The sequence below is a fragment of the Spermophilus citellus genome (genome assembly GCF_964194105.1).
Source record: "Spermophilus citellus genome assembly, chromosome: 18".
NCBI lineage: Eukaryota > Metazoa > Chordata > Mammalia > Rodentia > Sciuridae > Spermophilus > Spermophilus citellus.
Window position 1 is genome coordinate 40,500,791 of NC_138200.1, and position 16,240 is coordinate 40,517,030.

Here is a 16,240-nt window from a genome sequence, read left to right on the forward strand (position 1 = left end):
GATTATAATAGCTTTCAAGTAGCTAGTAGAATTTCCCTGGGTTGTGGCACCAGGAATGACTTGTATCATTTAGGAAGATTCATCTTTTTAAACTTTTTCAAACATAGCACTTACCCCAGACAGACAGATAGATAGATAGACAGACAGACAGATAGATAGATAGATAGATAGATAGATAGATAGATAGATAGATATAAAATCTGCCATAGCTTCTGTCTCCTTCTCCCACCCTTATTCACCTTCTCTCCCTCCTTCCCCCTCTCTTCCCTCCCTAACCTTCTTTCTCTATCCCTTTCTTTCTGGGAGAAGGATTGGAAACAGTAGGTAATGGGGAAAAATGGAGTAGATACCTGGAACTTGATTTCTCACTACCGTAATACGTGGATCAAAACATTGCGAGCAGCTGGCCTAAAAGAGTTAAAGTGGTCTTTCAAACTGCCTAACTTGGGCCCAGGCGTATTGCCAAGGACCACTGGGTTTCGTGGCCTTTAGGAGAATATTTAGGGTGGTATATTTGTTACATGGTGGGGAAAAAAAAGAGGAGAAGGAAAGTAAACCCAGAATTCAATGTACACAAATTAGGAGCCTTAAAACCAATGTATAGTACAGATAGTTTCTTAGAAATAACATGCCAGCTCATTATGATTGGGTGTTCCATTGCTGAAGACAAAACACCTCGAAAGGGCAGTTTTTCTTCTCACCGACCCCTTTCCCTTACGTGTCTTTTTTTCCCCCAAGAAAAATTTTAAAGCAAAATATTCTGTAAGGGATTTTGTAAGTAGTTTTTCTTAGGGGCTACTATTACATCCTTAGATTCTGCCAGAACCCTTCTATTACTTCACCTATTGGGTTTTCTTTATTTAAAGGAAAAAGAAAAACCCACCACCATTCCTAACCACCTGTCCTAAGTTAGCAGTTCAGAGCAGTTTGGGACTATTTAGCCGAATTCTCCTAAGGACAGTGTCCCTTAGGTGAGCTGCCTGTAGCCCATATGGAGCAAATTAGAGGACGAAAGAATGGTGCCACTGCTGGTTCTGATTGGTTACGGTAGTATTAAAAAAAACAAAAACGGACTTGCCCCACTCAGAAGAAAGATGGATAAAATGCTCTTTGAACACTTTTTTTTTTTTTTTAATGTCAGTACAGAAGGGTTGCATTTATATTTGGCTTTCCAAACCTGTCTCTTGACCTTCTAATTACTTTATTTGAAACAGCACTGAGGGTATAATAAACCTGGAGGTTGCCTCTCCTTTGCTTTATCATAAATTAAAGCTGCTGGTTTGTTGAGGTGAAAGTGGAGGCAGAATGTTCATTACTGCTCAAGTGACGGCTTGTCAATAGCAGTGCTTTTTAGTTTGTTCTAGTCAGCACTTGCTGTGCATTTTGTTGGACCACTGGGAAATAAATACAACAAGATTATACATTTGGAATACCACAAGAGTTCAGGGGGAAAAAAAACACAAATGATAAATTATACACTTGGTAGAAAGTGACATGCTATCTTGTGCTATTAACAACCAAAGATAATTGCAACGAATTGTAATTGCAGTTTGCAACTTACAGTACAGTGTGTCCAACATCAATCTTAATAGTGAACAAAGCAATTTATATTAAAACTTAATTCACTTGGTAACTTCCTGCTGTATACACGGGAGCTAACAGATGTAGCTTTTCAGAAAGTTCAAAGGCATTTGAAACGTGGAGAGAAATGCTAATGCCGTAAGCCTTGGAGAAATATTGCATTACTACTTGTAATGAAAACAAATGTATGTCATTATCTCCTAGTTTGTGTTTATTTAATAAAATATGCAGTTTGCACATTGGTGAATTCAGTGTTTCTGAATGGGTATGGAATGATGTTCTATTTGGAATCAAAGACCAAGCAGGCCTAGCAATTATGCATCTTTGGCAAGTCGTCTGCTCGCTAAGTATATACTATTTTAGTAGCATGCACCTTAATGCTTCAGTGGGTTTTGTATGAGGCATAACAGCAAACTGGGGTAACTTTATTCATGACTTTCCCTAGATTGGATGCCTTTGAAGCAAGAAGGGGAGATCTCCTGGAATTACTTAAGAGAACAAGCATATTTGTTTTGTGAGCTTGACTGATGGCCAGTAGAGCAGTTGAGTGAAATCTCTAAACTGATTAGGGCTTTCGTTCAAATAATCTTCTACCTTTTTCATTAATTTATTCCTTAATGCTATTTTGCTGCTCTTCTACCAAGGATAATAATCTCACACTCTCTGACCTCCGTGAGTGGATGACCTGGAGCCCATAACTAATCTTATTTACTCTCCTGACCAGCCGAACTTCATTTACCTTGGCTGGATAAAGAGCCTTGCGTTGCTAAGGTGCCCCCCCTGTGCAGCACTGGGCTAATCTATAGTGAAGAGCGAATGGCAGGCTCTCCCAGTAGAGATCTGCAAGCATCCTGGGGCACTGGGAACTTTGAGTCATTTCTCTTCTTCCTTGAAAGCATTTTTCTCTCTTCATTCTCCCCACCCCTTTTGAAAATGGGAATATAGTGAAAAAAATGAGGGCCATGATATCCCATTCTCCTAACTCGATTGTGTTTACTTTGAAAGTTGATTTCCAGACATTGGCCATATGAATTCATACTTTAATGTAGGTGTGATTGTTGAATCCCTAAGTTCTATATTCTGCTCTTTCATCTGATACCAAAGTGTTTCCCATTATGCTTTATAATGTAATAGTTACACATTTTAATGATTGATAATCTGTTATATGTATATGCTATATTTTATCTAATTATCCCCCATTATTGAAAAGTTATGAATTTCTTCTTAGTTTAGCTATTATGAAGCATGCTGTAATCAGAGTCTCTGTTGTCTTGATTTAAATCATTTTTCTTTGTCTGGAGGTGTAGTTCAGTGGTAGAAGATTGCCTGGCATGCATGAGGCCCTGGGTTCAACCCTCAGCTCTGGGGGGTGGGGGGAAGCACTTAAATTGTTCCTCTTAAATATATTATTTTAAATAGAATTATCATAAGGCACAAACATTTGTGTAACTCTTACCATATATCACCATATGTGTTCCTGAACTGCTTATAGTAGTTTGTTTATATTGCCAACAGCAATGTTGGAGTATAAATTTTATCACAGTAACTTTGGGATTTATTCTGGTTCTTCCATTTGCAAACTAGATGGCAATGAGCAAATTATTTTACCTCTCTGCCTCAGTTTTCCATCTGAATAAGGGGAATAATAATAGTGTTTACCTCATAGGCTGTTGTATTATATTAATTTATACAATTAAACTTTAGGGAACAGTGTCTGAATTCTCCCCTTATCATTACTATTACTGAAATTTAATTTTCTCCTAACTTCATATCACTTCTATTCAAGTTGCAGTTTTTAGAGGAAATATAGTTAGAGACCATTGAAGCTGAGTGGTCAATAGACTCCATAAGCAGCAACTTCTGTCTTCACTGAAAAATTTCAGTCACTTAGGCAACGAGCCATTAGGAAGAACTTCACGGTGATGAGTGTTCTGTCTGGGAGGTAGAGGCTTTTCCACGATCCACCTCTTAGTTTATTATAATAAAACAGCTTTGATTTCAGAACAGTCTAAATGGCCTTGAAGACCAAGTCCAAGACTGCTGGGGCCTAGTCTGTATCTTGTACCTGGTTCTCTGCTAAGATGACATTTCCACCAAGAATGCTCACTGTCGGGGCATGGGTGTGTGAAAAGAAAATTGGAGTCTAATAATAGAAGGGGAAATGGAGGCAGGACAGCTAAAAATAACAATGATACAATGAACTTCTTAAATTCTCAACACTGGTGGCTGGAAAACAATTAAACCACTGTAGACACCTTGAAGGATTTAAACCATCCATAGTCATTGCCTTTGAGTAAAAGAACCAGGATAAATTCCAAAGCTACTGACATAAAATGGTGTGCTCCAACATTGCTGGTGGCAAGATAAACTATCTCATTAGTCCTAAAGATAAATGTTGCTTATTTTACTTATTTTTTTATTAGCTGCTGTGGCATCGTGAACTCACACACTCTGACATTTTTCCAAAGAGATGTTTCAATTTGCAGATATTATAGACCTGAAAATCAGTGGTTTAATCCACATAGGAATTTATCTTTCCTTCATATTTGGGTTATTCTGGTAGCTCTTCATTGTCACCAATGTTCATGGCTCCTTTAGTTCTATCTTTTCTGCCATAGTTTCGATGATATGGTTTCTACTCCAGATTTACCTCATGGTCACAAGAGAACTGCTGCAGCCCCTAATATCTACATTACAGGGAGGGAGAAGGAGTGGGAGGGGGGAAAATATGCCTGGTAACTGATAAGTCCCCACCCACTTTTTAAGGTACATCTTTAGAAGTCCCACCCAACAGTCACCACCAAACTACTCCATTGGCCAAAATTTAGTCCATGCCTATTAATAAAATCTTCAGCTGGGTTCATTGCTGCTCCCAACAAAATCAGGATTCTGTAAGGGAGTGATAAGGGAAGAGCGACTCTTAGGAAGGCCCCCTGCAATTGCTGGCACAGCCCCCTTTACTGAGTAGATGGTTTTCAGCTCTGTGAACTCTCCTGGTGGCCCCCGATGTTGGCCAGTATTGGAGTCAGGAAGCCAGGCGAGTAATAAAGACGTGCTTTGCAGGGGAGAAAACGAAGTAAGTGGATTGAATGATGAAAACTTTCGGTCATTAAATAAAGTCGAAGCATTTTCTTCTCTCCCAAAACATTTGCAACAAACTCTGGAGTAGGAATTGAAGGGAAATGTGCGCCCTGCCATTTTTCTTTAGCCTTTTTGCAATGCAACAGGACAATCAATACAAATCTTTGCAGTAATCATATATTGATTTTCCTAGAATATAACTCCATTTAAAGCACTTTTATCCCCAAGAGTAGAAACATTGGAGGCTATCGAAGGAGGAAGTAGGTTTCCTTGACCCCATCTGCAGTGCACAATTGATTAACAGAGGGTAGTTATGAGAGCGTGAGAGACAGAGAGAGAGAAGAGAGAAGTCACCGAAAGGTTAATACCAGCTAAAGAGAAACACGATTATAGGACATTAGGCTTTTTGTAAAATCATAAGGTCAGGATAAGATAATGATACCATCTAAAATTACATAGGCTCTTGAGTACTTGGCATCCTCAAAGTGGGCTGCCCCCCAACCCCCGATTGCAGTTGGAGCTGAATTTTGGGGATTGGCAGAACTGTAAATAGACATGGGCTGATAGGTGGAGGTTCAGGGTCACGAGCTGGCTTGATAAGGGAGTGAGTGATCCTGCTTTAGTTTTCCCCAAGTCATGACTATGTACTAAACCCCAAACTTAAGCATACAACATACTGATTTTTTTTTTTTTTTTTTTTTTTTTGCTTCAGACAAAAAAGTGGGGCTGGGGAGGTAGCTCAGGGGTACAGCATGTAGTTAGCATACACAAGGCCTTGGGTTCCATTCCCAGCGCCCAAAGCCCCAGAAAAACATTGGAAACCTTAATTTTTAGGCCTTCTCTCTTAACAAAACATCACTTTACTCTCTAAAGATTAAAAAGAAGTCCACCTTCTGAAAATCCCAAGAGTTCTAAGCACAGATGTCTTCATCGCAGAGACAAGAGAGTAATTGAATGGCACCACTGAAATAAGCCTGCAAGTTCTGCTCCATCTCTGGCCTGCACAACTGGGATGTCGCCAAAACTGAGGAGGCGCTTCCAGAAGCAGTCTGAAGTCAATGGCTCTCACACCTATGTTGAAAAGGCAGGAGGTGCCTGGTGTTCTCTGGTTTACAGTGTATTGTTCTCCTGTATATTTCTCTCCCCAAAGGCTGGGTTCTCACAAACAAGCTCTTTATTATATTAAAAGGTGCACGCAGCCTCATTATCCTTCTCAATGTGCTGTGCTTGATACTATTTATTTTGCTAACGACTTCAGGAGTTTGTATTTTTGGGTTGGTTTTTTTTTTTTTTTTTTTTTTGGTTTCAGGCGAAGCAGCTAGTACACATTGTCAGATAAAGTCTCTTATCTGTCAGTAGCACCCTCGTGAATTAATCATAATTCAATAGGCTTACTAATCAAGATTTGAGATGAATGTTTTGATAGAGCAATCAGATTTGTCTAATCTATCATTAGTTGACAGTGGCTGCCGGCAGAGTGCAGGCTTGGCAATAGTCGACCTGTTTCTGATCTCCTTGGCTTGGCCCACCAGTTGGGTCTCTTCACTGATTGTAGCAGTGAACCCGGGCATTGCCACTAATCAGGTTCTGATTCTCCCTCCCCCTTCCACCAGCTTTCAGAACAGGCTGGGTAGAGATCAGCTCCTGACAACCCACCCACATGATGAACAGTTTTGGAAACTTGGTGTTCCCTTTGTCATTCGCACCTGGTAACAGAGGTGCGCCCAGCCAAGTGTCAGATCTCCAGGGGATTTGCGGTGTCCCTTGCATACAGTGGTCAGAGAAAGAAGACAAACCTAATGTGTTGTTAAACATTACTGATTACAACTCTTGCATCAGATGTCACTAAAATGTGTACCCCATTTTACTGAATTGAACACTCTCGAAGGAAATTTATAGCACAGACTGCACATTTGTTCAGTTTGAGCAGATAAATAAAAGCTTTTGATGTAGATTGATATTTTCTTGTATCTAGTGTTTAAAGTTCTGATATAAAATGCTGAAATAATAATAAATTGTGCTGTGTATGTGGTAGTCATTACTAATGTACATAAAATGATGAGATCATTTCATAGGGAGTCTTCTACCAACTTTCCTTTTCTGCATTGTTACTAGAATAGATATTTCCTCATTATGGAAAGCTTAGGAAATTCTACAAAAGTCCAGATAAATCATTTTTAATTTCCTCTAATGTTATCAACCCAGTTATCAATATTAACATTATATCATCTTATTAAAATTAAATAAATAACACAAAGACCTTAGTGAGTAATTGCTTGGCAGTATTGCCTATAAAATGCAATTCTGCCTGGCATGTAGTTCTGGAATCTGTAGAACACCAGAAGACCATCCAAAGGAGTCCAGGAAAATCCTACACTCTCTCAGTGTTTTACTCTCTGCATGAAAAGCATATGGGAAAACTCACTTAGGCTGTTCGTGTATCCTTCATGCTGGAAGTGACAACTTTTCAACTACACAGGCACATCACAGGCCTAACTAAATGAGTGCTGGCCACACTTTGAGATATTTGGAGCTTGGATGATTTAGACAGGGATAGTGGAGAGTTACCTAATTAGAATCCAGGTGTAATTATGTGAGGCCATGCAGGCCTCGGTGTGCTGTGCATTAATTAACTGGCATGCTAAATATGCAGTCAGCACCTAAACAAAGAACAATTCATGGAAGAAGAAAAGCCTCCTCACTCTTCTCTAGCTTGAGTTTTCCTCCTGCTAGAGTTACCTCTCATATTCCCCTTTGTGTAGTTGAGACTCGAGGCAGAAGGGCAAACCATCTTGCAAAAAAGTCTACTTGTCCCTATAACTCTCCTCCCACTTCCATAACCTTAGCACAGTCTTTGCAGTCATCTTTTATAAAATTAAATTTGCATATATTTATATATCCACTGGCTTATGAAATCCAAATGATTTTTTTTAATCCTGGTTTCGTCCTCCGTTTTGCTCTCCATTAAAGTCCACAGATACCTTTCTGTAGGGAAAGAATGGTATTTACCAACCCACAGGATTAGCTAGTGTCCCATCCACCATTGTATGCCATAGACCTCCTCAGTCCACCCCTTACCCCTCTTTGGTAAGAATATGAAAGGCAATGATATTCTTTCTTCCAGAAAATTAGTCCTTGACTTCCTATGTTCTGGTCTCTGATGTTGATTGCTACCTGAGTTTTAAACTAATGAAATAAAAACTTTGTAAATCTATATAAATCAGCTGTAAACACTTGTATGAGAAGTTTCAGGAATCGTGAAGCACAGAAGTATGGGTGGCGGCTCATGGCTTTCCCAGCCTTCTCCCAGCTCTCAAGTGAGAAAGTCCCATTTTGAGTTTCCCTGCTCCTCACGACCCTTTCTCCTTGACATAGCTCTCAGGTTTCATTTATTGATAATCAAGTCAAGAATGACAAGCAGGACCACCTTGGTCATATGATGAGATGAATGGTACTTCGAGAATTCTCTCTATAATGTCATGAAATTAACATAGATTAAGGGTTTACCGGAAACATTAAGGACAGATCTGATTTAACTTTCTCTCATTGTCTAAGACTTCTTACCATTTATGAAAAAGAAATGATTCAATTCTACTATCCAGTACTAACAACATCTTCATTATTATTGTAGAAAGGAATTTTTTAAAATAGCCCTCTGTTGTAGAGAAAGCAGTATCTGGGAGCCCTGTGAACTCACTATTTGGGAAATGTTTCTAAGAGATGCAGCCCTCTTGAGGGTGAGTAACAGTGGACAGTATCATTGCTCACTTTCCATAATTTTCAGCTGGACATAGTGAAACTCAGCCTCCATTATTTGTTTGATTTCTCCCTCTGACATCCAGTGTGTGGGGACACATCAAAACCAGAGCAGCTGATTTTGACCACGCCCTTGCTCTTTGCAAGATCACATGTGGTACCTCAGGAGTCCAAAGCAGTGTAAGACATAATCCCTGTCCCCAGAGACTTCACCGTCTGTTTGGAACAGTAAGACATAAAAACATGAAAAGTAAAAGCTACCAAAGAATTAAAGGGCTGGGGTTGTGGCTTAGTGGCAGAGAGCTTGCCTAACATATGTGAGGCACTGGGTTCAATTCTTAGCACCACGTATCAATAAATAAAATAAAGGTCCATTGACAACTAAAAAAATATTTTAAAAAAAAGAAGAATAATTAAACAACAGTTCCAAACAACACTAGGGAAGATATGTCACATGACATGATCATCAGATGCATTTGCAGGTTTCTTTTAGAAGAAAAAAATGTTTTTGGACAGGGCCTCATGGAGACCATTATGATCCTTAAAATATTAAGCAACTGAAGTATCATTCTGTAAAAATGCCTTTCAGTTTAGAAATCTCAATGCAAAAGAGACCTAGTTATTGCTGAAATGAAAGTATAAAATTTTTAAATTCTCTTGAAATCATTGGACCTCTGAGAAAATTCCAGTGAACCCTACAGATCCAGGACAGATAATCATTTCATTGGCAAGTTCCAAGTGTAGTAGGTTTATTTCAATCTACATAGCTAAAAATCTTAGGAGACTAAGATGGGTTTTGAGTTGGGTGAGACATGGATGGTGAGATATCACCCTACTTATATAAAATATAAGTATATAAGTATATAATAAAATATAAGTATATAATATAAGTATATAATAAAACATAAATATAGCATAGTTCATACTATTACTATATAAGTGGTAACAAGCTAGTATGAACTAGATTCAGTATGTCAGGCTGCCTGGCTGAAACAAACTTCATGAAACTCAGTCCAAAATGTAGGAAGAACTAGAAGTGGCTGAGTTCTGGAAGCCTCCAGATGTTTCTGGTGCTGTGAGTGACAGGATGCTAGTGGTTGTGTAGGAAGATCTGTCTGGTGGCAATGGATTTGGTTATTATTTGGCAATGGATTTTGGTTATTAAACATGGATTTGGGTTATTCCTGCTTGAGTCAAAGGAGTGTAAGTGGAGAAAACCAGATGGTGTGATAGGAGGATGCACTACATTATAGGAGCAGTTATAACAGGAGAAATGTGAAGTTCAAAGGCCTTCTACAGGGAGAGAACTTCATAATCAATGCGTTATACAGGAAGGAAGAAGAGGAAAGAATCAAAGATTTCAAACTTGCAAATAAATGGACTTTTGGAGAGAGACCTGTGTATTCAGGTTTGAGTATGAGAAGAAGTTTTAAGAATATAGTCATGTAAATTGGCTACTGGGAGACTTAAAATGCAAGAAGCTATGACATTCTGCTGGTTGTGAATATTATGCAATGATTCCCCAAAGGATTACCAATAGCTTCGTATGAACTCAGGAACCTGAGATATATTGCTACCCGAAGTACAAATCCAATAATTTTTTAAAATCCCAGTATTTTGGTGATGTTGATGACTTGGGGTAGTTCAATTTAAAATTTTTCAGCTTCATGATGGTGTGACCGTGATATGCATTCAGTAGAAACCGTATGTCAAGTTCTGGATTTGGCTTCTTTTCAGGGCCAGGGATTTGCAGTATGGTCCTCTCTTGGGATGCTGGGCCGTGGCAACAAGCTGCGATTCCCAGTGAACCCCACAGTCTCAAGGGTGAGCCACCAGTACTCTTTAACGGACCACATGCTATAGGACGTCACTCAGTTAGGTTCATTCAATGCGCTTTCAACTTATGATATTGTCAGCAGATGGACAGGTTTATCTGGACATGACTCCATTGTTAAGCCAAGAAGCAAGTGTATTTGTGTGTGTGTGTGTGAGTTAGTAATTGTATTACTCTCTCCTTGGAGGCAGTGTAGTTAAGGGCTTGCCCATTCCCTCATCAATCAATGGCCAGATTCCCTCTTTATCCTGTTTAAGTTAAAAGCTTTTGTTTTTCAGAAACTGACAAATTGCCAAAGACCTGTCAATTCTGGACTTAAAAAAAAAAAAAAAAACAAAAAGAAAAAAACCACCCCTGCTTAAAGTAGTACTGTTGTTTCTTAAGAACTAGTGAGTGTCTTTAGTAATGTGACTAAGCTCATGTCATACTTGCAGAATTGACCACTTTATAGTGCACAGAGCAATGAAGTTGAGGCTGTGGGTCTGGTCAATCTCTGGGGCCATACTGGGATGTTTCAAAAAAGGAGGAGAAAAGAAACAGAAAAACCCTGCACCTTTTGCCAAGCCCTGCGCTCAGACCTAGGTATCCAAACCTGGGCAGAAAAGTTGACCTGAGTGCATGGAGTTCTCCAGTTTAAAAAAAAAAAAAAAAAATCTTCACAAAAGTCAAGCTTCTCCCATTCAGGGAGTAGGAAATGTTCCAAATTAGGCAGAAACAATTGAGTCTCATCACCCCAAACAATGTAACTTCTCTTTAAATAGGCAACTCAACCTCAAAATCCTTTGTACTGCAACTTCCCAAGTGTCTGACTTAGGATATATGCAATATTGTTGCCTCGTCCCCCTTCTGAGTGGTGCCAGAGTGTGCTGCGAGGATGTAGCAGTGCCTACCAAATTTTAAAACCATTGAAAAACCTGAAAATAAACATAAAGCATGGTCGTTTCTCCTGTTACTGAATGGTCTGTGTAGAATCTTGCATTCACCTTTTTAAATACACTTGGAACATTGACTTTTCCTCTCTGAGACAGCAGATGTTTGTGTAACCAGGAAATAAGGCTGCTCTCAACAGCACTTTTCTAATAAAAGGCTTTGTTACTTTTCCATCTTAAAACCAGAGTTTAAGAGCTTTGTAATTCTAAATTGAAAAGAATACCCTTCCTACACAAGGAAAAGGAAGAGGGATGGAATATTTTTGCAAGAAAAAAATGGAATTTACTTGGCCTCCCCACTGTCGTTTGGTGGTATAATTGGAATGAGGAAGCTTTTACTGGGAAATAATCATTTCTAGTTCTGTTACACTCATTATCCAAAAAGTTTCTCAAATTCCGTGTGCAGCACTGTGCCTTGGAACCTGTTCAGCCACAAATGGGGAATGAACTGAGCTTTTGAGACCAATACTATGGTGTGAACATAAGGCCAGGTAACCGAGATGTTTATTCTAGTAGTTTTAGGGTCTTGAGAAGGGCCATTAACTTTCAAGCCACTAAACAATCTTTCATGTGCTGGAGCTGTATTTTCTAGTCATAATATCATATTTCACATTTGTACATGAATTAGCTCAAATGAATTTTTAATAATAAAGTGGTATCCATACCTGCCTTCACTAGGTTCCCAGCCCCTGTTGGCAATGTGTGCTTTAGGGATGAAGCACACTGATTTATCAGCAAACAAATTGGGAAGGGACTCCCTTCTAGAATAACATGTGGTCGCCATTCTAAATACGTAGTCTGGGGTTATTCATTTTGATATCACTGTGTATGTGTGCGCGTCTGTCTGTCTGTCTGTACCTGTTCAGAACATGCAAAGCTGATTTCAGGTTTTTCTTGTAGTTTGAAACAATTCGTTCATGTCTCAAAATGACTGATGTTCAGCAAGGAAATGCCTTATTGATTGATGGGATCTGATTTGTTGTCTTGGCTGCAAAACAGATATTCTCATTAGTAAATCCTCTACTTTTTGGTAAAGATATTTCTTAATATAAACTAACAAGGTAACGAGCCACATCAGTACCTTACAGGGACAAAATTAAAGAATCAAGGAAGCAGGTGTCATTCCCAAGACCTCATGGCCATTCACGTCCAGAAATGAAATGAGACACACAGGAGGCCTCTGCTTCATTTTGGTGGGGCCATTGGGGTTCTGGTCCCTTGGTCTGGTGTAGGGTGAGATGAAGGTGTCTCCGCTCAATGCAGCATCTTCACTTGATGTCCTGTAGCTATGTCGAAATGTGACCTCGCAAGGATCTCTTGGCCAGATGCCGACTAGAACAACTTCTCCCCTGGGAGAAAAGGGTCTTTAAGGTATTTTGAGGGGAGGAGAAGGGTTCAGAGGTTTAATCCATAACTCTAAATCCCCGTGCTTGGGCAGCTCATTGACATGGTGGGTTTTAAGGGCTCCCTTGGAGCCATTAGGGTTTGTCATGCTGAGACCCAATGGAGAACACTTAATTGTAGATCCTGTCCCACAGTGTCGCAGCATCCTGCCACTTACAGGAAAGCTCTGTAAAGTTTTGATGCAGACAAAACCAAGAACATTTTTTTAGGATCATACCTTTAAATTAAATAACTGGCATTGCCCCCAGGTGGGGGTGGTGAGGGGGAATCTTCCTCTTACCTTCTTCCTCTTTAAATCACACCTCAGTTATACAGGGATCCCTGGCTCCTGCATATATGTCAAACACATTTCTTTCCTTTCTAATTACTTATGTTTTTGAAGTTGGGATCTTTTTTGTTGGCGGTGGAGATGGTATCAATGAGCAAACAGTTATCACATCCAGCGCCTGTGAGGCTTTAGTCTAGAAATGTAGCAGAGATCCCATCCCTTCATATGGAAACAATTCCTCCTTTCCTCCTTCCCCTGGAGGAGTGAAGGAAATGTCTCTGGTGTACGGTTAAATACCTGAGAGATTAGACCTTCGATAGGTTGGTGGAATAAGGCAAAGCACAAAGAATCTCATGTTTTCAGCTGTCTATCCTATTTTAAGGTTCCCATTGCCCCTCAGTACTCTGAATTTACCAGATTAGCCCTAATCTAATATTTGTTCTTTAATGTTTAAAACATTCTGGCTGGACTCAGTTCCCTGCTTCCACGTTGCCTATCTCTGTTAACATCACCGCATGCCTAAGAGGGCATTCATTAGGGCTGGATTAAGGGAAAATCACCAAAAGACCAGGCCCCATTTCTTGGGGCTGTGAATCCAAGGCCCCAGTGCTTTATGACTTTGTGTATCATAAAGACAGATTGGAGGGTCAAAATGAAAAACCTTGAATCCCTTTTTGCCTGAAAGTCTAAGCTTACTCAGAAATAAATACCTTCCTGAAACCGGTAAGGCTTCTCCACATGGTTTCTCACACTGTAAAACAGAAAACTAAACTCTAAGGTCAGAAAGAGTTAACAAAGAGTATCTGTGCTAAGCAAGTCTCCGTGGACTCAGCCAGAACACTTCTGTGTTGGGATTTTTCCAGCCCAGGTTAGGTGCCCACTTCCAGAACACCCAGCTCTGGCCAGGGAGTCAAACATGGCTACCAAGAACCTTCTGCTAAAACCATTTACACGTTGGGGGGGTTCAGCCCCCCAGAAACAGGAGCAAGGAACATAGCCCAATGTGTTTCCATCAGACCACTCCTTTAAGGTGTAGGTTAAATTACCTAGAGTTCTTTATATTCCTCAAAATGAATTTGCTTTAAGGTATGAACATAAAATTTGGGGGCAGGAAGGACTTTTAAAGTTCGCCCAACCCTACCTGGCATATCACATTGAGGAAACTAAGGCAAAGGGAAAGCAATTCGTTTTCCAGAGGTTCTGGAGCTAGTGAACACCCTCCAGTGCTTGTGCATTTAGTTAAGAGCATCTAATATCCTGCCTGTGCATCTCACAGCACGTATTTCAGATGTTATTTTTCCTATTGCCTAAAAGTTTTAGAATTATGGGGAATTTATATTTATAGTCCCTCATTTATTAGATGGTTTAAGTTTTATAGACTCTTACTTTAGAAAAACAGATAATGTTAATGAAGACAACTTAGAAACACAGAGAAATGTGCTGAAGTATATGCTGTACCTTTGAGGGGGGAAAAAGCCAATGACTGTTTAGATAGTCTTTATTTTCAAAAATATATAAATATTATGCACACCTATAGAAATCAAGTAGACTTGTAACAATGGTGGTATTATGTGTAACTTTAAATTTTCCTTAAAACTGTCATTCAATTATTTCTATAATTTTAGAAAGCATACATAATACAAATACAGCCTGTTCTAATTCTCCTCTTAGAGCTACCTGGACCTGAGTGCCCAGTGCCCTTGGTCAAGGAGACAGATTTTCTCCAGTGTAAGGCATATAAATTCTTGGCACAACTGGAACCTTTATTCCAGTAGTAACACATTGAAAAAGAAAATCCTCATAGCTGTGGCTACAGCTGCATTACATTTGGGTCTAAGTGGAGACTTGGCCCCAGACACGATGACCCAACAGAGGCAATCAGAGGATAAGATGTTTTCAAGCATGAATAGAATCAGAATCTAGCAGCTGGGAAGAACCTCACATTGTGTAACTTGACCCCTGTGAGCTTCAGAACTGTTCATGGAAGCATAGAACATTTCAGGTATTTGGCTGAAGTCCCGATAGGGCTCCCGGTGAAGTTCTTTCTGCAGCAACACCAGCTGCATCGTGATTATGCTCAGCCTGGAACGTGCCTTTCCCAGCCTCTCACTTGCTTTCTTCCTTCCCAGAAGCCTCACTGTCTACTTTGAAGAGCAAAACTTGGGGAGAAATGTCTTAGATGCTGTCTAATTTCCAGTCTTCTAGGGCAGTCCACACATGGACAGGGATAGCAAGATCAGCCCACCTGGCTTGTGCAGGCAGGAGGGTCCACCTTGGAGGTGGGGGACCTCCTGGTGACATAGCTCTCTTTCTTCTCCTTGAAGAAGGCAAACGGGATTTTCAGGGAGACTTGAGAATGGGAGAGAAAGGATCAGAGCAGAGCTTCCATGTCACACCTGTCAGGTGCCTTTACTCCTTTCTCCCAGAGCCCAGGAAGCTGCTCTTGCTGGCTTTTGATACAGCAGGAGCAGAGCACTGTGTGGTGGTGGCTTAATGAAGATGCTGTCCCTGGAATTTCAATGAGGAAGATAGGATTTTCAGGCACATTCTCTAAGATGCCCCTGCTTCTCCACAAGTAAGAGGCTTTGGATCAGAGTAGGCACAGAGAGCCAGGGAGGAAGTAAGGATGCAGGTGGAGAAGAAGGTTTGCTTTCTGGAAAGAATACAGTTCAAGGGGGAAATGTGGGACAGAGGTAGGATTTCCACGTCTGCAAGTTGATCGAGCATCTTAGCCCTGCAGGGCTTATGTGATCCCTTCTTCATTGCCCAATTGATGCATCAGTTTGTGTTTTCCATTCAGCAGTTGGGCTCTGCTGAGCACTGAGCAGGAGGTGAAAAACCAGAAAGTCATGGCTCTTCCGCATGGAGCCTACAAGTTAGGCCTGTCCTTCAGATTCCTCCGAACATCCACTATCTACTCCTTACGCACTTAGTGTTGGGTGCTATAAGGAGCTACAAGATGGACCAAACACAGTCTTCAGTAAGTACAGGGACCAGGAAGGGATTTGTCCTGATCATAATTCCTCCAAAGATTTTGATCATTTTTCTAAAACATGTTAGCTCTCTCACTTCTTTCAGGAACTTGTGTTCTATGTTGGGTTCAAATCTGTTTGGTCCTATTCATGATTCTTTTTTCTGGCTCCCGTCAGTCCTAAGAGGCACGATTGCCACCGGTATCTGCTGCTTGAGGCAGGAGTGTTAGGAGCTGAGTATTCTTGCCTTGGCTTCAGTTGCACTTGGCTGTTTCCCTCCAAAGCTGGATTTAGTAGGGATTTGGTTGAAGCCTTGCAAACCCTGACTCAAATCAGAGTTTAGACCCTAGTTACTGGTAGAGTGAACTGCTTAAGTGCAGTGAAAAACTGACTTTAAAATAATCCTGTTAGGGAC

General features: G+C 40.3%; 1 protein-coding gene across 3 annotated transcripts in view; it reads left to right on the forward strand.

Moving 5' to 3' along the window:
- The window catches only part of FTO (FTO alpha-ketoglutarate dependent dioxygenase), a 374,809-nt gene that overhangs the window by 297,950 nt on the left and 60,619 nt on the right, over positions 1-16,240 (forward strand). The window contains exon 9 of one of the 3 annotated variants that reach the window (XM_081275886.1): positions 5,536-5,928. The exons of the other annotated variants lie outside the window; for them this stretch is intronic. Coding sequence (XP_081132012.1) covers positions 5,536-5,629 — 94 coding nt within the window. The 3' untranslated portion in view covers positions 5,630-5,928. Of the gene's footprint in view, positions 1-5,535; positions 5,929-16,240 lie in introns of those variants that run through there. 3 annotated transcript variants of the gene reach the window in all.